At 34.0% G+C, this 22,682-nt stretch overlaps 4 protein-coding genes across 4 annotated transcripts in view; 3 read left to right on the top strand and 1 right to left on the bottom strand.

The window, feature by feature from the left end:
- Positions 1–2,714: 2,714 nt before the first annotated feature.
- LOAG_02096 (hypothetical protein) lies at positions 2,715–4,024 on the bottom strand. Its single transcript, XM_020445931.1, has 3 exons — positions 3,835–4,024; positions 3,255–3,525; positions 2,715–2,806 (listed from the first exon to the last, which is right to left on the bottom strand). Exons 1-3 carry the CDS (start codon positions 4,003–4,005, stop codon positions 2,793–2,795), a joined length of 456 nt encoding a protein of 151 aa, XP_020303668.1. The 5' UTR covers positions 4,006–4,024; the 3' UTR covers positions 2,715–2,792.
- A 1,278-nt stretch (positions 4,025–5,302) lies between these two features.
- On the top strand, positions 5,303–7,906 carry LOAG_02095 (hypothetical protein; the record flags this gene model as incomplete). The annotated part of the gene is made up of 6 exons (XM_020445930.1): positions 5,303–5,330; positions 5,533–5,604; positions 6,182–6,255; positions 6,356–6,468; positions 7,423–7,477; positions 7,856–7,906. 6 exons carry the CDS (start codon positions 5,303–5,305, stop codon positions 7,904–7,906), a joined length of 393 nt encoding a protein of 130 aa, XP_020303667.1.
- A 2,455-nt stretch (positions 7,907–10,361) lies between these two features.
- Positions 10,362–13,960, top strand: LOAG_02094 (PQ loop repeat family protein). Its single transcript, XM_020445929.1, has 7 exons — positions 10,362–10,626; positions 11,089–11,289; positions 11,612–11,745; positions 12,081–12,190; positions 12,323–12,432; positions 12,614–12,716; positions 13,032–13,960. The coding sequence occupies exons 1-7, from the start codon at positions 10,610–10,612 to the stop codon at positions 13,122–13,124; spliced, it is 768 nt and encodes a 255-aa protein (XP_020303666.1). The 5' UTR covers positions 10,362–10,609; the 3' UTR covers positions 13,125–13,960.
- A 2,823-nt stretch (positions 13,961–16,783) lies between these two features.
- Positions 16,784–22,682, top strand: part of LOAG_17559 (filamin/ABP280 repeat family protein) — a gene marked incomplete at its 5' end in the record, with an annotated part of 12,779 nt that continues 6,880 nt past the window's right edge. Inside the window, 16 exons of the mRNA XM_020450219.1 lie at positions 16,784–16,921; positions 17,020–17,191; positions 17,316–17,551; positions 17,619–17,735; positions 17,862–18,158; positions 18,247–18,352; positions 18,708–18,869; positions 18,948–19,129; positions 19,434–19,596; positions 19,733–20,015; positions 20,229–20,394; positions 20,776–20,965; positions 21,195–21,433; positions 21,632–21,811; positions 22,101–22,385; positions 22,459–22,623. Of these exons, the coding sequence (XP_020306141.1) occupies positions 16,784–16,921; positions 17,020–17,191; positions 17,316–17,551; positions 17,619–17,735; positions 17,862–18,158; positions 18,247–18,352; positions 18,708–18,869; positions 18,948–19,129; positions 19,434–19,596; positions 19,733–20,015; positions 20,229–20,394; positions 20,776–20,965; positions 21,195–21,433; positions 21,632–21,811; positions 22,101–22,385; positions 22,459–22,623 (3,081 nt within the window). The remainder of the gene's footprint in view (positions 16,922–17,019; positions 17,192–17,315; positions 17,552–17,618; positions 17,736–17,861; positions 18,159–18,246; positions 18,353–18,707; positions 18,870–18,947; positions 19,130–19,433; positions 19,597–19,732; positions 20,016–20,228; positions 20,395–20,775; positions 20,966–21,194; positions 21,434–21,631; positions 21,812–22,100; positions 22,386–22,458; positions 22,624–22,682) is intronic.

Genomic DNA, 22,682 nt, shown 5'->3' with positions numbered 1-22,682 from the left:
ATAACGAGAATAAATGCTGCATAGTTAAGAATGTACGTGAATTTTGAATTTCGATTTCGTAAGACACTTTCTTGTTTAGAGCTGTGGATTTATTTGAAATCTTATAAAAAGGTGCTCTCATTGATTTTTTTTTTAAAAGAGCAGCTCGTGAAAAATATTCAGATATTCAATCACAATGATCTGAAAACGGTATTCAAATAAAATCTAAGCGATCAGTGAGTTGATTGGTTAAAAGGATGCTGCCAACTGGTTAGTCTCCAATAATTCAATCAGAAGACTTGGACTGTTAAATCCTAGAAACTAATTACAATAGACAACTTGCTAAAGCAATATTTCGTGCGTCGCCTGAAGGGATAAAATTTTTGGTAGAAAAACTAATGAATTTGATATAAGTGAACCCAAAATAAATTTAACACTAGTAATCTTTGGATCACCCGAAATGTTTATGCAAATCAAAATCTCTAGAAACATCAAAGAGGAATGGCTTAGGCCGTATGTTGTGGATGGTTGAAGCAAGCTAAAAAAACACTGAGTTACTAATGATCTATATAGTACTTCTGAAGTAATTACATAATTATAAAATGAACTTTAAATGAACGAAAAGACAGAAGAATTTACGGTGAAGGAATTAGCGCCTAGTGATTAGGTACTATATTTAAAAGAAAAACACGTTCCAATTATCAGCAAAAAAGATAACGAAAGATGGTAGAACAGGATGTTGGAACGCAAATGTTATGGACTACTTACTCTCCTCATGGACGGTTTACAATGATAGCATCGAAAAACGGGAGCGCATCCTCTCATCGACGTAATATCCAAGAGATAGTCCTCATAAAGTATCTATAAATTGTTTACCATTTTAAAATTTTACTGAGATCTAGCGAATCCCACGAAAAATCTCCTATAATGGTATCAGTACCGTTATCACTATTAAATGGAGAATGCACTAACTTGAGAAGCGAAAAACATGCTGATATATCTAGATACTAAAATTCTAATGAATCGTGGAGAGATGTGAAATTTTATGAAACTTCACTTCTTTCAACGAAAAAACATAACCCAGCGCATATACCATTACTAGTTTTTAAAATTATCTTGATTTAGATTCCTTTTTTCGTCCATGAACTTTATCAATCACGAGACAAAAACATACAATCCTGCTGTAGAAAATTTAATGGTCCTTGGTGAATTTAATGATTTAATGATTCCCATGATTCCAATTTAATGATTTCTATTCCATTTAATGATAGCTGCTCTAACATTACACAATTCATTGCAAAACACCAGTAAGCTATCGCTAAAAGACCAGAAAACGAGAAAAATAAGTACGAGAACTTTATTCTGATACTACCTACAACACAAGATAGCTCAATATTGTATATAATAATGACAGCAATGGAAAACCGGATGGACAAATTGATTAAACACAGTTATCACGATTAAAATTCAAGTCACACTATGGACAAGCTACTGCAAGTTCTACCGTACAAATCTCAAACGTAACTTCGTGGTTAAAATCATCATCTTTAGCCGTGTTTCAGGGGTATTTGATCATTTGACTATGACAAATTCCCCATGACGTAAAAAGGCACTTTTTGGTTCTAAGTGAAAACAGAGAAAAAGCATAAGACTTTGAAAAGTGATAATAAATCGATGTACATTAAAGATAAATATCCGGTAATGATGAATGCAACAACATACATGTCTCTTTCTGAAATATGACTATTCTTAAGCAAACGCTATCATGATTTCGAATTTAAATCTCAACCAATGTATAACAGAACTTAACCAAAACCAAATCTATTTTGATCAACGGCGCTGACCAAGCTTTTAGTTTCCAATGAGATGTTTCTAGTGTTGCTGAAATACGACTGCGAAATGTCAATGAACATCACTTCAAGTAATCATTGAACATAATAAAATGAATTTCTTTAAAGTCGTTGCAAAACATGCTTGATTTTTTGCCATCTAGTACATAAAAAACTTGAATACAATCACTGCCTTTATAAAGTGAAAAAGAGAAAGATATGTCATTCGTATAAAAATTGCACTGCTTTTCGAATTTATTAAATAATATTTTCCGACAACAAAGAAATCAACCATTAAGAAAATTGTGAGAAAGGAGGTTTTTGAAACTTTACAAGAAGTACTGAGTCTAAAAATCTAAAATTCACAGGTTAACACACTACATAACTCAGAAAATTAAGGACTTTGCGGATCTGTTTCCAAAATGTGCCGTTTTCACTATTTTAGTGATATAAATGCTAATAAGTTTTCATTCATAACAATCGACTTGATATTGTGTCATCATAAAAGACCTTATAGCATGTCATTTTCTGATATTCGAGAACGAGAAACAAGGGTCCTCGAACAGTTCAATACTACTACGTGAATTTCTCAACAACTCTTTTAAAATATTTAAACAAGAGCAGCACAAAAAGTCAATCAAAACCAAAAATGTTCCACAAATATTCCACCACCCTCTTCAAAACCATCGTATGTGCATGATTAACCTTTTATATACAGATTGGACCTGAGAATCGATGTTCCTTTCAACTGAAGCTTTGTAATGCCGAAATTTCAAAGATATAAGAGATTGCTTATGTACGGACAACTGTTTGCATGAAGTGGACGGTTTTTGAAAATGCATGCACCGTAAAAATATTCAATATTCTAAAGCTTGACAAAAACATAACTGAAAATATTAAAAATACGGAAAAAGTAACTGTTGTATTCCATAGAAATGTTCAGGATGAAATTAGCTCTGTCTTTTCGAAGTCGACAAATACCTATCACACTGTATCATCTGAAATGTAAAAAAAAAAAACAAGTAAATGAATTTAATAAAATATAAAACTCTATCGCCACTGAAAGAGTTGTGACACCTGGCAGCACTAATGAGGAAATTCTTCCCAAAAGTTCCAAGAAATCAGAAAGAAAATGTCATATATTGTAAGTGTTGATAATTTATCACCTCAGAGTAATCACTAAATACAACAAAATGAAATTCTTTAAAAAATTGCTACAAAGCATTTATGGATTTTTGTTATCTATTCTAAACAGAACTTTATTACAATAATCGCCGCTTTCAAAAAAGTGAAGAAAACAAAAAGATATGTATATTCGTATAAAAAATGTGCCTTTTGAATTTATTGAAATAAACTTTTTCGACGATAAAATCTATTAAAGCAAAGGAACTATGACAAAGAAAGTTTTCCGAACGGTAGATGAAATAATCACAATCAAAAATTTACCATGAAACCACCACCGAGTATTATTTGGGCTTTTACTACAGGTACGCACATAGACAGCATTGTCCGGTGGTCGTTTTTTCTCTTTGCATGAAGAAAGCATGGATAGTACAGAGAGACAAATAGCCTGAACAGAAAGTGCAGGAGTCCAGTCGTCGCTCAGGATGGACAAACAAATATGACCATTCGAATATACATGCGGATGAATGGGGATATTATCACCAATGAAAATAACCTCTGGTGAAGAAAAAGGGTACTCATCCGGGAAACGAAACTGAAAAAGAAAAACGGAAAAATGTCACTGAAAATAAAATAGAATTGAAACTGCTGCAACAATTCGTTTTTTCTGCAATACCATGTGCTGATCATTGTTTCGCTCCAACTCTAACTCGCCCTTTATAATTGCATCTCAGCGTATTGAAGCGTAAAGTAATGCACCTCAGATTTTATTCACCATTACTAAATATAAGATCTCCTATGAATCTTCTGAACCTAATTTTTTGTTCCGAAGCGAAGCAGAAGTTAACTGTAAGTAATGGAACTCTTAACTCTCCAGTGGTAACTTGAGGAAAGGAAAATTTACTCTTAGCGTGAACTGTTCACCAGCGTAAAGTGTGTTTGGAGCACCATCAACATGAACGGTCCAAAGTCGCAAGTCTTGCGTTGACTCATCCTTCACGTGGACACCAGCTGGTGGTTCGAGTGTGAGTTGTTGGTATTCTTTCGTCAAGCGTTTCTGACACGATGAATCCATTTCCAGGATTTACCTGTAAAGGGTTGATAAGTTGCTGGTAACTTGCAAAGAAGCCAAAGAAGTAATCAAGGAATACATATCTGTTCACTGATTGGTAGAATTCATTCAGGTCTTAATGAATAACATAGCCGAAAGTGTCAAAACTTAATTCTTAAGCAGTATTGTATGTTCCAGTGTATTTCAGTAATTCATTATCTCCAGTAGAAAAAGCACCAGCAGTTCAGGATGAAACCCAGTAGATGCAAATTATCAGGTAGGCAGATCGACTGTTAAAACGAATTAAAGTTAAGAGGACTGGATCTGATAGAGAAGTGGGTTCGGAGGAATTATATGGATAGTCTCTTCTTGATATAATAATAACATTCCAGAATATCGCTGTCTTTGAAATAATAAGCAAATTCCTATCTTTTAAAACCTAAGGGCTGGAAAATAATTTGAGTAAAAACAGTTTGTCTCGATAAAATACATAACCATTACAACCGCCTCACGTGAAGTTTTGACAACTCAAACCGTAGATCACAATCATCATTAATTAGCAGCAAATTTAACCAACAAACAAAACAATTTATTGCAACTAATACAGGTTTAAATGTTAAAAAAGCGACTCAAATGTCTGATTACTGATGGCAGCTATAGAACAGAATAGTTTCCAGAAGGATTAATCATTAATCATCCCCGTTACACCTCTCGGAGTGGGAAATATTCTTGGTCTTTCTCTGGTCTACTGCGTGTGGCATCCCTCAAATTGTTTTTAATGAAGTCATTACTGCTTATACTGTCCTATTTCGAATGATAATCTGTTAACGCTGCTACATCACAACTTATTCTTTAAAACTTCCAACCAGTACCGAAATTGCTGATTTATCGGCTGCTGATTTAGCCGTGTTTTCTTGTGATTCATGTCCCGGAAGTGAATGCTCGATCCCGACAAATCTTGTTGGAGACTTAGCAGAGTAGAGGAAGTGGGTCTGTGGCAGTGGATTTACTTGTTTGTTTGTGGTTTCTCAAAAATTCGGTCATTTTATATTTATGATCATCATGAATATGTGGACATTGTACGGAATTTGTTCCTCATAGTAGCATGACATCGTGAGATACAGCGTCAATCAATACCACCTGTCGTTTGCAAGTTGAGCTGTAAATTCCTTGAATGATTTTACCAGTCGTGAGAATTCGAACCCCTTGATGTTTGAATTTGCTACATTTGATATTTAGATCGTTAGTTTTCAACTTATATTGTAGCAGTCGAGCAATTAAATTGGACTAATGTAGAAACGAGAAGTACGTTGATTAGGTCATGGATGAGACTTCTGCAGCCTGTGAAGGTATCATGCTTTTGATCACTTAGATTTTCTCCGAATTAGGACAGACCGTGGAATTTGATCAAACAGGAGGTTTAGAAATTTGCCTTGATGCCCAGAAGATGGCAGTAAACAATTTGTTAGCTGTTTGACATTTTAGCTTACTTGTCTTTATTGGTCAAGTCCTAAAATTTAATTCTCTTTATATATATAGAGTGTACTGCAGATATGCGTTATTTTGAAAGACGTCTGACAGAAGTGATTCAAAGTATGCAACCAGCTGCAACAAGGTGGCGGTGTAAGTTATTTTACCTATTTTCGTCAGGTAAAAATCTCAAATGCTTGTTCGTTTGCATTACATTCTAGTATTGTTTGCTTCACATTCTCACTTTCTTGCGAATAATACAATTCGAAGATCACCCGGGATACGATCTATTGATAATTGAATGCCGTATGCTGTTGTTCGTAGGCTTGTTAAGAGGGATATCAGATCATTCCGATTAAACTATTAGTCGGATTGCCGGTGATTTGGAACACTATTATCAAATGTAGTTGTACTTAGGCTTTCTAAAATATCTTTACGTGCTACCAAGTTGTGACAGTGTTGCCGCGAACGAGTATTCAGAACTTGAGCCTAAATTCCGTACTGTTGCGGACAGTACATATTAATGTTTTCTTTTTTATCTCAGTTGTCCTTTTTGTCTTAATACTTTCCTCTTTTTTCTTTAATCGAATAATATTTCACTCATTTTTAGGAGCCGAATAGGGATTCAAATAGTACAGTACCAAAACCTTCGATACAAACATCCGATGATGGGTGAAAATTCCATGTTCATTTCTTCTAAGTTTTTGTTGATTAATTATATGTATTTCAGTAGCATTACTAGTCGCATTTGGATGTACATTATGGAGCGCCTACTTCTGGCTGAAGGATCCCTCTATACGTACTGTGCGTGTTACTTTCATCTCTTTAATGCATTTGATTTCTGTTTCAGTTTGTGCACTTGTTTTTAAAGGATATTTGATTTGTAAATTCCAGAATTTTCTAGGTGACTTTGGTTGAATCACTGCAAAATCATCTTGTCTTTTCGGCTTGTGTGCCTTCACTGTTATTTCTCTTTGGGTTTATCGGAATACATAACCGTGCTGTTGCACCAAGCATGTAAGTTGATTTAATTTTTATACAATGTATGAACTCTGGGTATCTGAACGTCTGTATTTTGCATACTTGTGTGACCTATTTTGTTTATCACATGTCCTATGGATACCAGAAGAGATGTTTCTCATTGTTGTAGACTGCCGCAGCGCAGCGTGGATCATGTTGGAATCAAACTAGAGTAATGGGACAATCATATGGTACAGGTTATGTGAGTCACGTTCAAATAACGTGTAATTGTTCAGTTTTTTCCCAAATAGTTGTAAATGTTCATCCCAAATGACTTTTCATTCACGAAACATTCTGCTCTGAAAAATTGAACAAGTATACTGATATTTGGTTTCAAACATGTTCATTCTGTGTCTGTCATTGCACTTCATTCTTCAATATTTTAATTTTGTTTAATAGGTTTCCCAGTTTATTTTTAAAATTCATCAATACGGCTAAAAAAATCTTTCGCAAGTTTTCCCAAATTCTTACATCGTGGAATTTCAATTTTGTCTTCTATTAAAACGTTTTTATGTGCCATTCTGCAGGATCCGCCTTCAACAGTTTATCGAGTGTAGAATGATTGAATATACTAAGCATATTTATTGTCAAGAAATTTTGTTATTGCTCAAATTCTGCTTTACATATAGACTTCCTGTAGAAATGAACGAGTAATTTTTTGTTCGATACGATAAAACATTAACCATAATTCAGCTGTATATTTCAATTCTGTTTTTTCTTGTTTCTCTAATTTTTATTCCGTTTCGAAAAATATACTTTTTTAAAATCCATTCTACATCAAACATGACATATCTGTGAATGACGATATCTGAATCGTGTGAAGTATAAGTTATACTCGAATTTATGGCTGATATTTTGATCAGAATCATGTGTTTACTGTTAGTACTTTTGTTGTTAATTATAGAAATAAGTTTTAATACTGTATATTTGTTATTGTTATATTCATTTCAGCATTGCTTCACGGTGCCGTTCGGTTCTGGCAGACTTCAGTCTTAGCTGTGATGACGTATGTTTATGCTTAGACTGATTTAATTTTTCTTATTCATCTTAAATAATATGGGTTTTTTCTGTTTTTGAAATGGGCTATTTCATACGAAGTACGCGTTTTTTTTTTTTTTTGGTGCTAAAAAAGCGCAACAAATTTATTCAAGTATGTGAATATTTTATTTTAAGCAGATAACAGCCGATTCCGGCTCCTTGGTACTGCTAAAGTTTTTCACAGTAATAATGTAGTCGGGTGTATTGAAAAGCCATTTCTCCCTTTTTTTTTAAAGAGTAAAGTAAGGATATTCTTGCATGATAAATTCTCCTTTGTGATCTTTACATGCACATGTTTGCCAACTCCAATCTTTTAAAAATTTATAGAAATCAGTTGTTCTTTCAGAGCGGGAAATTGATTGTGAGGCCACCACATCGAGTGCATGTGTCGCCATGATTGCCTATATTTCACTGATTTGAATTTATGGATTTTGAGTTTTGTTTTAACTTATTGTTGCTTTTTTGATTCTTTGGCGAGGAATTTGGCTGCTAAATTTCGAATTAATACAGATTTGGTCCCATGAATCTATCATTTATTGCCTCGGAGTTCAGGTGGATATAATATTTCCTTTTTGTTATACAGTTATAATGCCGGAATTTATTCTTTTGTCTTGCCTTTTATTTACATTTTGGTTCGTCTCGTTTTAAAATTCAAATTTTCGAGTGGTTTTGATTGCAACCATTCTGTTTCGTTGATAATGGTCTTTTTTTGTTTTACTTTGAATATAAATTTCTTATTTTCGTCTTAATTATTTTCGTCTTTAAAATTCTTATTTTCGTCATGTGATATTGATTTTCGCTTCCTGATATTCGTTGCGCTGTATTAGTAAGGAATAAGACTTTAGCGATTCACTGAGACCAGTTGCAAAGTGTACCAAGATTGTTTTCCCACAATTTCGCATTACACTTATTTAGTCTAAATTTGTATGTGGTTTTATTCGGTAAGAGCCAAAAAGTCGCTTTCGATACAAGCTTCTTCATGTGGTGCAAGTCGATTTTATAACAGTTTATGGAATTCATCCAGATTAACTTATGAAAGTTAAAGAAAACCAGACAAGAATGTTATAGTTTCTTGTTATCTGGAAATATTAAATGTCATTCTCAAAAGCTGTATTTTTTTGTGGTACACACTATTTACATCATACATAAATTTTTTGGCGGTGACTCATTGACCTTGATTTATTAATATAGCTGTTCGTGCGCATGTTTTGATGTTTCAGAAAAAATAAAATAAAACTTATATCGTCACAATGTTATTAACCAAAAATGCATTTTTCAATGGCACTTTGTTGCCTCACTTGTATAATTTCATTGCACTTTGCCTTTTTGATATCGATTTGGTTGCTAGCCGCTCTGTGAGTTTTTACCACTCACATTTTCAGAGCTTTTAGAAGTCATTTTTCTCATGTTTGGATTTTTCTTTTTTTCCAAGAATTTAAGCCTCATTTTTTTTTCTAATGGAAGCCGATATACAAAGTCATTTTTACAATCTGATATACGGTCGAGTCATTTTGGGCTGCACTTATCTGACGATTTTAGCAGTTCTGTAAAGTGAAAAACAAACAGAAAAAGTGGAATTTCTAGATGTAAGCTTTTAATTCTTCATATAAGTTTAACATTTAAAATTCCAAAAGCGTTCTCAAAGGAAACAAGTTGGATAAAAATAGAATATTTGACGGAGTGGCATTAAGTGATGAACGCTGTGGAGGAGTTGTTCTCAATTTTTTACTGCTACTACGTGGTTTTACTTGTTCCATCATTCCTCACTTCGCTTATCGATCTTAATTATTATCATGATGTGTTTTTATTTAATTCTTATTTCCTAGGCGGTGTTGATGTTCTCGTTAGCTTTTTGGACTAAATATCTTCTATCTGCAAATTCGCATCATCATCAAAAGATGCAGTGAGTGCGTGATCAGATGTTATATTGATCTTAGAGCATCTAATAATTGAAAAAGGTTGTCTCTCTTCAGAAGAATGACAGTTTATTCTGCTTTCTTTATAAACATTATCATGACAAAAAGTATAATTAGTAACATAATATCTACTTTTTGTAAAGCTGGAGGGGATGGGATCCCTTCTCTATTTTGGATAATTACCGGCACCAGAAGTGATGAATACCTCACGGTGTATATACTGCATATTTATTTTGAACGTCGTACATTAATTGGTGTGATGATTGTGGGATTTATAGAGTCATTCCTATAATCATAAATCTGCTGCTAAACTCCTGCTGATTTTCACCCTCTAATGGGAAATGATTGAGAGCTTTGATTGCATGTGGTAATTTCTTTCGGAAAGTAAATGAGAACTTTCCGATGACTAGAAGTTATATAAGCAATGCGGGTATGAATTGAATAAAAACATCGCTGTAATGTCCGAAATCTTCATGTGATTATCGAATCTCAAAGTAGATCTAGATCAAAAACATTAGCTTCGTTCTATTAATTTTAGCTAATTTCTCTACTTCCAGTTATCCTAGTTCAATGCTTTTTCCCAACGATGTATTGTATAGAAGTATGATGCTTAGAGTTACCAATTACCAAAAAGGTGTATATTCCACTTTTCCAGCCTTCTACTCATTTTCTGATTACTGATTTTCCAAAGTGCATCATTATTATTCTCTACTTTACTAAATTGTACAACTACTTTCAAGTGTATTATTTCCTAGCACTTTAAAAGAGAGAAAGAAAAAGGACGTAATAATGGGGATAAAGATGGTGCCCTGTCTTAGTCATCTTCTGAGGATATAATTAACCGGGAGACCTAGTGAAGACACATTTTGATAGCAGAATGATCGTTTTTCCACGTTTTTTATTTTACATTACTTACTGATATTTAAAAAAGAATGGAATTTCAGGAACAAAATGTGAATAGAAGTGACAAAAATTTCAAATTACAGAACTTTTGATGCAGGTACCAATGGCTGTTTTGTCCATTGATTATTTAAGTTCATGGCATGTGTTAGTCCATATCCTTTATACTGTAGAGTTTGGAACTTCAAAGACAGTGATTTTGTCATCGATACAAGCAGCAATTTAGCCTGAACTTCCTACATTATTATTCGGTTGTGATAATTTTGTTCACTGGGGAACAGGAAATGTTCGTCATTGAAAAGTTTGTTTTTGTTTTTTTCTTTTTTTCATTTTGATAGAATGAAGTTATATAACGGTAGTGAAAGTACTTATCGAATGTTGATAGTGATCTCATGGTGAGATATTTGTTCATCTACAGCACCAAACTAATACCAGAATTCGAATTAACGCAGATTTTTCATTGTTCATTTGTCCTTTTACACTTTGTCAAGCTATTTTCAAGTTCAGTTATTCCATCTTATTTGAGCCATAGATCTAATCGACTGTGGATTGCTTCGATTACTCCTTCTTTATGAATGAAACTGAAGTCCACCTTTAATATTTACCTGTTTACTTATTTATCTATTTCCTGATCTATATAATGCACTTTGCAAAACTTGTTTCACATGCCTTTCCTTTTTTTTTTTTAAATTTATTTGTTAGTCTTTCATGTTAAGCCTTTTCCGCAGTATCATTTAAACTACTAATCTTTTAAATTATGCAGATCGGGAATGGATCTTGTCCCACTGGAGAAACTGTTCTTCATATCCCTGACCATTCTCACTAAGGGTTTCATAATATTTGGCGGTTCACTGGCATACGTATTCCAGTACAAAGAAATTTATGAACGGGAAGATGCCAGTGGGTTTTCATTGTTCGTCTGCTTAACGTTGCTCATAGCGAATATACTTCGAATTATGTTTTGGTTAGTAAAGATATGATTTTTCAATTTTATTTTTCATGTTTTTAATTAGTTAATTGTTTCTGAAACTTAATTGTTTCTTAATAAGTTAATTGTTTCTTTATCATGAATCTAGCAATTTCAACTGGTCACGGAAGGAATAATTCCCATTTTTGGCGATCACAAATAGAAATGGAAGCGATTCATGGTTTTATTATGTATAGGTAACAAGGAATATTCATCAGCAGTCATTCACTTTCACCGCATATGTTTTTCCTTGATTGTTCATTGAATGCATGATGTTAGATTACCCAAATTACCCTCCTAGCCCTTGTCTCTTTTCTAGGTTTGGTAAGCGATTTGAATTGGCTCTTGTTGCTCAAAGCATAGTAATGTTGATATCAATGATACTGATGTTGGAAATATCTGTGCGAACAAATCGAAAGCATGTATACAAAACGCAACGGGCCTCTGCTTGGAGTATTTTTGCAGTTTTATTAATTCGATAAAATAATTATACTTTTTCAGTCCGTAGTGATCGATTTATGTACGGAAAACTTTTCAGTGTTTTGTAATATACATGCATATACACACGTAATAGAATAATTTAGGTTTTATAGAATTATTTGACCCATAGTTTGAAGAACATTCTCCTCAGTTTATTTTTCCATCATGTTTTTTGTCCAAATAGTTTTTTCAATATTTTTTTTTGAAAGGTTGGGCAGCACTTCTTTAATTTTTTTTGATTTGTTTATTTTTTTCTTGGTTTGGATGGCGAAGATTTTATTTTAGCTTAAGAAGCAAGTTTTTTTCAGCTGGTCAACTGATAAGTCATTTTTGGCAATGGAATGATCTCTCAAGTTATTTCACCCTAATAATCGCTTTCATTATATTTTCGTCTATACTTACTTATTTATTGAGCAGGGTATTTTCATATTTGTTACCAACAAATGAAGAACCGGAAGATGAAAATTTTTCAGAAAATGGGACTGCAGTATTATCTCGGTCTTATTTCTACAATCTTGTCAAAATTTGAAACTGTCTGTGCATTTTTCAGCATATTGTATATGTGGAAGTTCTTGGTCTAATTGCTTTACTTTCGGAAGCTTGTCTGGGTTTCCCCCAGTTAAAACAAAATTGCTCAAGGCGCTCTACGTCGGGAATGAGGTTCAGTTAAAAATTAATTCGGTATTTATAATCTGTCTAGTAGGAACAAGTTCACGAAATTTTGGAGCTGCTCTATTGTGTGGGAAGTTTGCGAATAGACAAAAACCGTCTTGTTTCAAATCGCTATGTGAGAAGGAAATTATTTTTGTCAAAATTTCTTCAACACATTTAAAATATTTAGTATTAACATGGTACTTGTGTGGTTAATTGGAGACTGTGGTAAAACGGCTTATTTTATCTATGGAAGTAGTCCGGCCCAGTTTTGGTTGTGTGGAATAATACAGGTTAGTTTTAAATTCCATTTGTTTATTGTTGATTTGAAGACTTGAATTATAAAGTTTATTAGAACTCTGTTAAAGCCTTAGGGACAGACGTGAAATCGGTATGACTGACATGCTTGCTTTTCTATTTAGCGCCACACCGATTACTTTAGATGCCTTGATATATGGAAGTGTAAAATGAGAGCTAGGGCTTATCTCATGCTCAATCTTGGACGAAACCTACATAATGGACATGTTTTAGGATGACTTCATTTCAATATGCTTTATATTTGATTTTTACTGTTAATCTCGAAAATCCTACAATTTTACGATTTTCAGATCACAATCGATTTATTAATAATGTTGCAAGTCTATTGTTTCGACAAGAGAGCAACAAGAAGTCGAGTACAATTGCCACAGAATAGTGATTGAAATTAATGTTATTAGAGTGAAGTTAAGTTGTGCAGATATTGGGTTTTTATAATGTGAATATCATGAATTGGATTTTTCCAGCAAAATCATTCGAGAGTCGAGCTCACATCATTTTATATCTTCGAGAGTATTTGAAGAGGCGAGTATTCGGCAAATCTAGATTCATTTACCATTGTAACTGAACCTTTACATTTCGTACCCTTTTGTCCGCAGCTTCGATCTGATTTTTAATTTACGAACTCGCAATTATATTAATCCATTATCTCTGTTTTAGCGTTTTCTTTTTTTTCTTTTCAATGGCAATGTTTGCTGTATAACACGCCGAATTTTTGAAACTCAAGCGTTCATGATAGGGAGAAAATTGTAATTCCTCCAATAATTTTTAAGTTTGACAGTTAACACTGGTGCATTATTTCTACTGTTTGTTTTTTTGCATTTACTTTTACCCCCACCGCTTATGGATTCATTGGGATGATAAGCAGAGTTCGAACGATTATAATTGTCCCTCGGCAGTTAAATTCCGATTTTTATGTGGAAAAAACAACACCGATTTGTCAGAATGCTATTTTTTATATTAAGAGTTCGCTATTATATCATTTGTTTTCGTTCACTATTTGCTACTCTTTGTTAATTTCTTGCAGCTACTTTTTTACAAGTGATCTCTTAAAGATGCTTTGCTCGTCGCATTCTTCATCATTTTTCATGTCTTCATTATTTGCGGCAGTCAAAAATTAATGATTAATGTTATATATATATTTACTCGGGCATATTATCGAAGCTAATCTGGAAATGTTCTGGAACAGAGAGGCTAACATTGTATCTTGTTTGAATTTTCCTATGTCAATAAAGATTTGTTTTTGTTTTCGCTTTTGAAAAAAAAAAGTTGTCAAGCATAAAATGAAATGAAAAACCTACATATTCATTCTATTTTCTATATTTGGTTCCTTCTGATCAGTTCAGCTTCCATTTCTTAATTGAGTTTCAGTAGTCATCCACTGTGCTGAAAAAACAGGAGGTTTCATGAAATCAAGTTTTTGAAAGTTCGAAGGTCTTGTGATATTAGAGGATTATTCAAATGGGCAGGTGCTGACTCTGAGAGGTTGGCTCAGAAATTCTTTATGCAGTAATTACAGCGCAGTGGATGGGATTGAAAAAAAGACTTTACTTCGACGAGAAACTTCAAGTAACATCATATATTGCTGGAAACAATCAACAAATAATCTGAGGAATTGTATCGTCAGAGTTTCCAATTTGTAATTAACGAGAAGGATACTGCTAATTCATATGTAAGAGTCATGGAGATAAGTATCCTTATTATGACTTCTGCACATATTGCCAGTACTTCATTGCATGGTACCCTTTGTCCATTTGCATTTTGTTTCGGCGACAGCATTGGAAGGAGGATATCCGAATCCACTTCTTTTTTCTTTTTTCTTTTTTTTTTATAAGTATTCGATGGATGAAAACTTCGACATATTATAGATCAACTGAACTTCTTAACTTCGCTTCACTTTATTTTCATCACTAATTTCTTAACATTTGGAAGATGATGCGCAGAAGAAATACGCAGAACAAGAAAAAAGGGACACTACCTCCTGTTATGTAAAATTTGTATAATAAGATTCAAAATTGAAATGCTCCAGAAAATGTTGCAGAAATAAGATAAAAATCATTTCAACCAGTGATATTGCAGATAGACCATTCACTTATTGGTCAAATGAAAATGATGATCTTGTATTCAAAATTTCAGCTCCTTCCTAGTAAAAAGCATTTAGCAAAAACACCGAAGTCCCCAATCCCAGCCAACAACTGACTGCTTGACTGCTTAAAACAAATCTGTCTGTCTGTCTACCGCAACTATCACTGCAAAAAACAAATGTTCCAATCATTTCTGATATCAAATTCAAAATTCGAATTACTGATTTTTCACCAATACTGTTCCATTGTTGGAGTGTCATATTATTCATAACGGTGTTTCCTTCCATACGTTTTTGAATCATGTGACAGGGATAGAATGAATAGAATGAACAGAATTATCTTTAAATAAAAGGATTGATGATGTCAGAAATTAAAATATTTTATTCTTTATTAAAATATTCCTATCATTTCTGATATCAAACTCTCAAAAGCAATATTGGAGAATTAGGCTCAATGCTTCACAAGTTATAGTAATGTAAAATAATATCAATCGAAAACATCACGGATTCTTCCCAGCAGCTCAAAATTAAATTAATAGTGTCAACGACTCAAGAATCTATAAAAGTGTCACATGAAATAGCATAAAATGATAGAAATGTTATACCAAAAAATTTCGTTACATGACGTAACAACTGACGGTGCCAACTCATTTCTTGCAAGTTCCCAACTTTATGAATAAATTTTTGACTAATTTGTTTTCATACTCGTAGTTTGCTATCCATAATGGAATCGAATAAATATGTTTAAAGGATTTAGGAAGAGAAGGAGAATATATTTTCTGAGATTCTTCAATTGAAAGCTAGCACAATGTCGATTTTACGCGACATCCCAAAGCAATCAAAAGTTTCTTAGAACTTGGACCATCTAAAAATCTAATAGAAGCTGTCATGAACGTTTGATGCATAAATTCAATCGCTGCTTACATCCAAATAGAATGCATTTATATCATATGAGATCTAATTAAAAACAAAAGTGAATACCCAACTTTTCGGGAAGGGGTATGGAGAAGAAGCATCTACAAACAGCTATGAATTTATCGAGAAATCGAGAATGGAGAGGAATGAGATTTAAGAAAAAAAACACAATATGATTTAAGAAAGGAGGAAGTCAATGGGGAGCAGCAATTCCAGTAGGAAGAAGGAGGACAGGATTGGACAAGCATTACTCATTTGTGCATTCATTCAATAGATTTCATTCCATTTCCAATTTACGTTGACTACTTCGCTGCTCACAGTGTCAAAAATTTGCATAAAGTTTGAAAGTGCAGTAAATTAAAAAAACTTGCAAAAGTTGTAATGAATGGGATGGGCTGGGATGTTCGTGCAAACTGTGAAGTCCATTCAAATAGAGCAAGACACATCCGGTCCAGTAAGCATAACTCCATGATTAGCATATTTCCAATGATTAGCATATATTATAGACATTCGTACGTCGGTATCGATATGTACCAGATTGTTAGATAATGTCGGGGAATACTGAAAAGTGTAGTTGCTCTGCTGGTACTACTAAATCTTATATCAACCTTAATAGGATGGCGGGAATCATTAGGTGCGCGCACATCAAAGGTAGTATTCATGAGGATGGCAGAGATCACCAGATTACCTGCATGAGATCACCCGAGCACTCAGTGCAGCTAAACTTATCCATCACACTTCAGTCTCTTTTTTTTTATATCCTTTTCTTCCATTAACCGTTCATTGTTAATTTAATTCCTTAGCAGCGAGTATTATATGTAGATGATGATAAGAAGAATTTTATCAGTAATTGAATTCAACCAGTACAGATCGGAATTTCTTCTATGTACCTTTGTTAATATTTGATTGAGCTCTTTGTGTTTTGCAAACTCTTGTAATAATATTCATCTTAAATTTTTTGTAGATTTGACAAGTCATGAAAGTAAGTGAAACTATTCGGGGAGTGTGCTTATAAAGAGGTTTTAGGTTGGAGACCAAAGATTAAACATGTTAACCTGCGCTCCATTGCAGTTAACTATGGTCGAACAACAAGAAGATGCAACGTGGAAGAGAATTCAACTGAATACCTTTACTCGATGGGTTAAGCAGAAGTTAGAACAGGTGGATATAACGGTGTCTGATTTGGTATGTTATAGAATGCATGAATTGTTTCGTAAAATTTCATCATATGCTTTATGCTCTGCTCACAATGTCTACAATATCTACCGTAAACTATCCTTCAGGAAACCGATTTTGAAGAAGGCCTAAAATTAATACGTTTGGTTGAAGTACTTTCTGGAAAATCGTTTGGTCGACATAATAAAAAAGTTATATTTCGCCATCAAAAACTTGAAAATATCTCACTTGCGCTGCAATTTTTGGAGAAGGAAGAACACATAAAGCTTATTAATATCGGTGCGTCTTTGTCCAAATCTTGACGAAATTATTTTACAGATGAACATGCTGCCTAAATCATTTTAATGGAAATGAGCAAGAGGATCTATCCTATATGCACTTTTCATGATTTGCTCATTTTTAGACAGTTCAGCAATAGCAGACCACAATCTGAAGCTAATTTTGGGTCTCGTATGGACGCTTATTTTACATTATTCCATTTCAAAACAAGTTTGGGATCATCCAAGTGATGAATTAGAAAATGGGGAAATATCAGCTAAAGAAAAACTCCTGAGATGGCTTAGAGCAAAGTTACCAGCCGAACTTTCCGTTACCAATTTCACGTTCGATTGGAACGATGGAATTCTCCTTGGTGCTTTGGTATGATTTTAGAATGAAGTAGTCTTTTTTTTCTTTTTCTTGATTTAATGTGGGAAGTTTCTTTCAGGTCGATTCTTGTGCTCCAGGTTTAGAAGTTGGTTGGCGAAAATGGTTACCATCACAGGCTTTGCAATCAACTCTTACTGCAATGAGGCTTGCTAGCGAGTATCTTGGTGTTACTGCAGTATGTTTTAACTTATATCGAGTGGTCTTTTTTAGAAAAGTGAAAGTATTCTATAGCGTGGTATATGCCATATCTGATTTTTATATACTTTATCAAGTATAGCTTCTTTTTTTTTTAATTTTTCAGCTTATTGAACCTGAGGAATTGATCAGTCCGGCCATTGATGAGAAAAGTGTTATGACTTATCTTTCACAGTTTCCTGGTGCAAAGTATACTCCGTCGCTTGGTCGACTTCATGATGTTGTGCTGATGCCAGTAGTTGGAGTCACCACGGTATTTACACTTCAGACTCGTGATGCAATGGTAGTCCCAGAAATCATCATCATAGGGCCGGATGAATCTTTAGTTCGTTATATCCAAAATCAGCTTTCAGAAACGATTTATGAATTCCAATATCAACCAGAAATTCCGGGCGAATATGAGGTTATTGACTTAATATTCATCAATTTACGTAGAAACTGCAGCATTCGTCATGTTATCTTGATGTGCTTAAAATATAATTTGGTTCCAGATTATGGCGACAGTTCGTGACGTTGTATCCGGTGATTCCGCTAAGTTGGCAAAAAGGAAAGTTGTAGCTGTTGAAGGGACGATTTTAGTGGATGGTTTGAATAATGGTTAGCATTCATTAGGGTGCGATGGGTATTTAGTGATTTCAGTAATTTCCTCGACTCCACTGTATTCCGTAGTGATGCCTAGTCGGTGGTCCGCGAGAATAGATTCATGAGGGCTATTGAAAATTATGCCCTTCTTCTTCATATCATAATGTTACTGTAAACTTAAGGAATAAGTTCAAAATTTCGATTACAGCTTACTTTGAAAATAACATAATTTATCATTTTCAAACCTTGTAGTCCCTGCTATAAATAAAAATGCCAAAGTGGATCCTGGTCTTGAGAAACCACTACTCCAGATTAACTCCACAGTTTTTCAAGAACTTTTAAAGTAATTGCATTGTATTTGACTCTTCAGAAGCCGTGGTAGTTGGGCAGAGAAACGATATTGTTATTGATATTGGAAACTTGACGCACACGAAGAACGGCCTCGAAGTTACTATGGAAGAAGTTGGAAAAGTTGATGGATCAAAACATTTGATATCTTTGGAACATGAGCATAATTCAAACATTTACAGAGGTAACATTTTGCAAAAATCCTTACTTCATCTTTTGTATTATATCGTAAGGAATGTTATTAATATGGTACTATTTTCAGGCTTCTGGATAGCAAAAAAAGTGGGAAAAACCAAAATATGCATTTTTTTCGATGAAAATTTGGTTCGTGAATACCTAGTTACTGTTCAACATGGCGAAGACATAACTAAATGCCGAGCGGTTGGTGAGGGACTTGAACGAGCTGTTGTTGGTATGCCAGCGAAATTTCTGGTCGACATGAAGGTGGTGTAGAATGCGATTTGTGTTCATTATTTACAATTTGAACCTGAAATCGAGTTTATGTTAGGTGATAACATCAGTCGTCTCAACGATAAATAATCACGACGTTGCTTTTGTTAGACAGTAATAGATGATTGCATGGTTGATGATATAATATTTTAGTATAAATGCAATATTTAAAAAAAAAAAAGCTCTGATTTTGAGATATAAATGTTATATTTCATTCATTGAAATGAAAACGACAAAAGTGACCACAAAGGAATAACTTAAAATATTATATCATCAATAAAATTCGTACGGATTTAAGGATGCTGGAAAGGGTAAAATGGAAGTAGCAATCAAAGGCCCTTCAGAAGTGAAAGCAAATGTCATAGATAATTTGAATGGCTTGTACACAATAGAATACACGCCGGAGACTCCTGGACAATATGAAATAACGGTTTATTATGAAGGAAAAAAGCAAATTTCAGGTGATTTTGTTGCTGTGATTCAGATTATGGTGTCTTGTTTTTGATTACTTATGTGTTGTAGTCCACTGGAAATTACTTATCATACTTGGCATGTGGAAATTAAACAGGATTTAAAAATCATTCTTTTTTTTTAAAGGTTCTCCATTTATGGTAATAGCCGATTATGAACGTGATCCATCGAAAATTATAATAACGGAAAGTAGTAATGGTATAGCCCGAGCTAGAATACCAAATTCACTTATCATTGATGCTACGCTCACTGCATTAGAACCAGTGAGTGCGCGTCTTCCTACTGGCTTCGAACAGCCGATTGTTGAAGAAATCAGGCCTCGAGTATATCTAGTTACTTTCATCCCAAGCATTACGACTAGTGAAACAATAGCATTGGAACTTCTGTATGGGAACGAACTTCTTGGAAAGTACTGATTCTCTATGTTTCATGCATTACTTTTAAATATTTTAACTACTTGTCACAAATTATAGCAGTTTCGATGCTGTTGAATAAATATAGCATTGCTTTAATGAATTTACAGATTTTACAGATGTTAACTTTCTAAGCTAGTTGAAAACTGTTTGACATGCTGTGCCTAATTTCTTTACAAAACTCTTTGCAAAACCTTTCTTTATTCCAGACCGATGATTTTTGTTGTCAAGCCAGAAGAGGGATTAGAATCCATGGTATTGAGAAGTCGTTCCGGTGGTTTTCTCTCGTCAACAGTACAAGTCTCTCACCAGTTTGAAGCCCTGATCGACGTTACGAAAGCTGGGAAAATTGATGAATTGTTTGCGGAAATAAAAGTGAGGCATTTTTATGATTAACAGTATCGCACTGACGATTTAGCAATATTCTACTTTGACGTTATTAATTTCGACTGATTCTGTGAATCGTGATTGAATTTGGTGGTTGCCAGCAGTTTAACCAAAGTTTATATTTTTATAACCGTTCAACTGCATGACCAAATATTTATAAATCTTTTGGAAAGAACAATGTTACCTGTCCTACAATATTGGAATGAATTGCAAAATAAGCTATTGGTGTATTTGTCCAATATTTCCGCAATGAAATCAGCTCACTCATTGAAACCGTTTAGCCATTATGGATTTTGTATGCAGGGTTTCATGAGAAAAGACTTGTAAACATAGAAAAAGATTTTGATTTTTCAGTTCCGAATATTGTAGGGTCCAGATGGTAAGTTGCAGAAATTAATACTCACCGAAAACTGCGATAAGGGAATATACTTATTGGATTTCGTACCGGACTTGGCAGGAATATATGTTATCGTAATATACGTCAATGGGAAACCGTTTTCGAATCCGTATAATTTAACTTCCGTACCCATGGGCTTGGCAGATAAATGCTTCGTGGAATGTGAGATTTCTAGTTAAACTTCACCATATGAATAAAATTTCTAAATTTAGATACAGTCAAGTTATGATTTTTTTTACCATGATTTTTTTTTGGGTGAATGTGTTACGTTCTCAAGGCACCGTGTGTGGTGACATACTTTTATATCATTTAAGGAATTTTGAGTTCAACTGCGTTGATGTTCCTAGGGTTTCGGTGTACGTGTTTTTTGTTGTACTGTAAGTTTTTTCAGCAAAATCACTTGACAAGTTTTGGCGTTCTGGAGAGCCAAAAATTTTTCTGGTGAATACTAAGAATGGAGGAAAAGGAGCATTAAGCGTTCTTTCTGATAGGGTTGACTTGGAAACAAAAATTGAAAAGAAGGAGGATGGCTTTTATACTGCAACACTTACGCCACGCACTGAAGGGCAGCATCGAGTTGTATTAATGTATGGTGGTGTTAATATACCTGGCGGAACATTCGATTTTGAGGTTTTCCATTTTAAAATTAAGCATTGTTTATCACGAACACTGATCCTGTAAGTGATGGCTATTCAAAAACTATAGCTAGGAAGAAGTCAAATTTTTGACAGAAAAGACAATAAAAACGTAACTGATAATTAACTGTTAGAAAGTAGATTTCCATGTAAAACTCATAATTTTTATGGAGAATGTTCAGGAGATTTTCAGTGTGTTCCACCTCTTGAGGGTGACGAGAACAATATTTCTGGACGAACTGTGGAATTTGGAGATGACGAACATCTGATATCTCATAGTTTTCGTTTTTCTGTTATTTCAGAATATCAGTTCAGTAAACTTACTGCTTCCGTCAAACTACCATCTGGTACAAATGATATTGCCTACATTAACGTGAGTTACGAGATTTCGTACTTAAGCTAAATTGGAATATTTAGGCCGATTATTTGAATCAACTTTGGCAGTATTTCTTTCTTAGTGCAAGAAACTGTTCATTTTTATGAAAGGCTTTATTGCGATTTTGCAACGCGGTTTTTTTAATTTGTAATGAAAAAATTATGCGACAAAATTCATGAAGAAACATAGTTTTAGCCATTGGTATCGATTCCAGCAGTACAAATTTTGTGCTCTCGAGACGTTTACCAGTGCTAGAAATAGTTTGTGTCGACTGTTTTGTTTGCAGGACAATAAGGACGGAAGTGTGACGGTGACATATCACCCGAAAGAGTGTGGCAGTCATCTGCTGTCAATAAAACATGATGGCGTTAACATGTCTGGAAGTCCAATTTCATTTTATGTGAGTGAAGCAGATGAAGAATATGCGACAGTATATGGTCCTGGCTTGCTGCAGGCAGTTGTTGATGAACCAGCGGTATTTACAGTTTGTGTGAAAGGTTCACCCACTAAAGATTTGTCCGTCGCTGTTGAAGGTACAGCAAAAGCTATAATCAAATGCCATGATAACAAGGTGACTATATCGAATTTCTATGCAAAATGTTCCCTTTCATCTATTTCTGTGCATTGTTGATAATTTTTTACAGGACGGTACATGTTCTGTAGTATGGATACCCCCTGTATCTGGGGAATACAAAGTTCATGTCAAGCTTTCTGGAAAACCAATAAGAAATTCCCCTTTCATTGTATTTGTGACAGATGAAGGCCAAAAGCGATCGCATTTATCTCTTAAATCAACGGCAATATTGGAGGTTTATTCCATACAATTTATTTCTAGTTTTCACTTTTTTTTTGTTTTTAGTTAAGTACA

The sequence above is a fragment of the Loa loa genome, assembly GCF_000183805.2.
Source record: "Loa loa unplaced genomic scaffold supercont3.92, whole genome shotgun sequence".
Taxonomy (NCBI): domain Eukaryota; kingdom Metazoa; phylum Nematoda; class Chromadorea; order Rhabditida; family Onchocercidae; genus Loa; species Loa loa.
The sequence above is the reverse complement of the archived record's forward strand: the minus strand, read 5'-3'. Positions and strand labels throughout refer to the sequence as shown.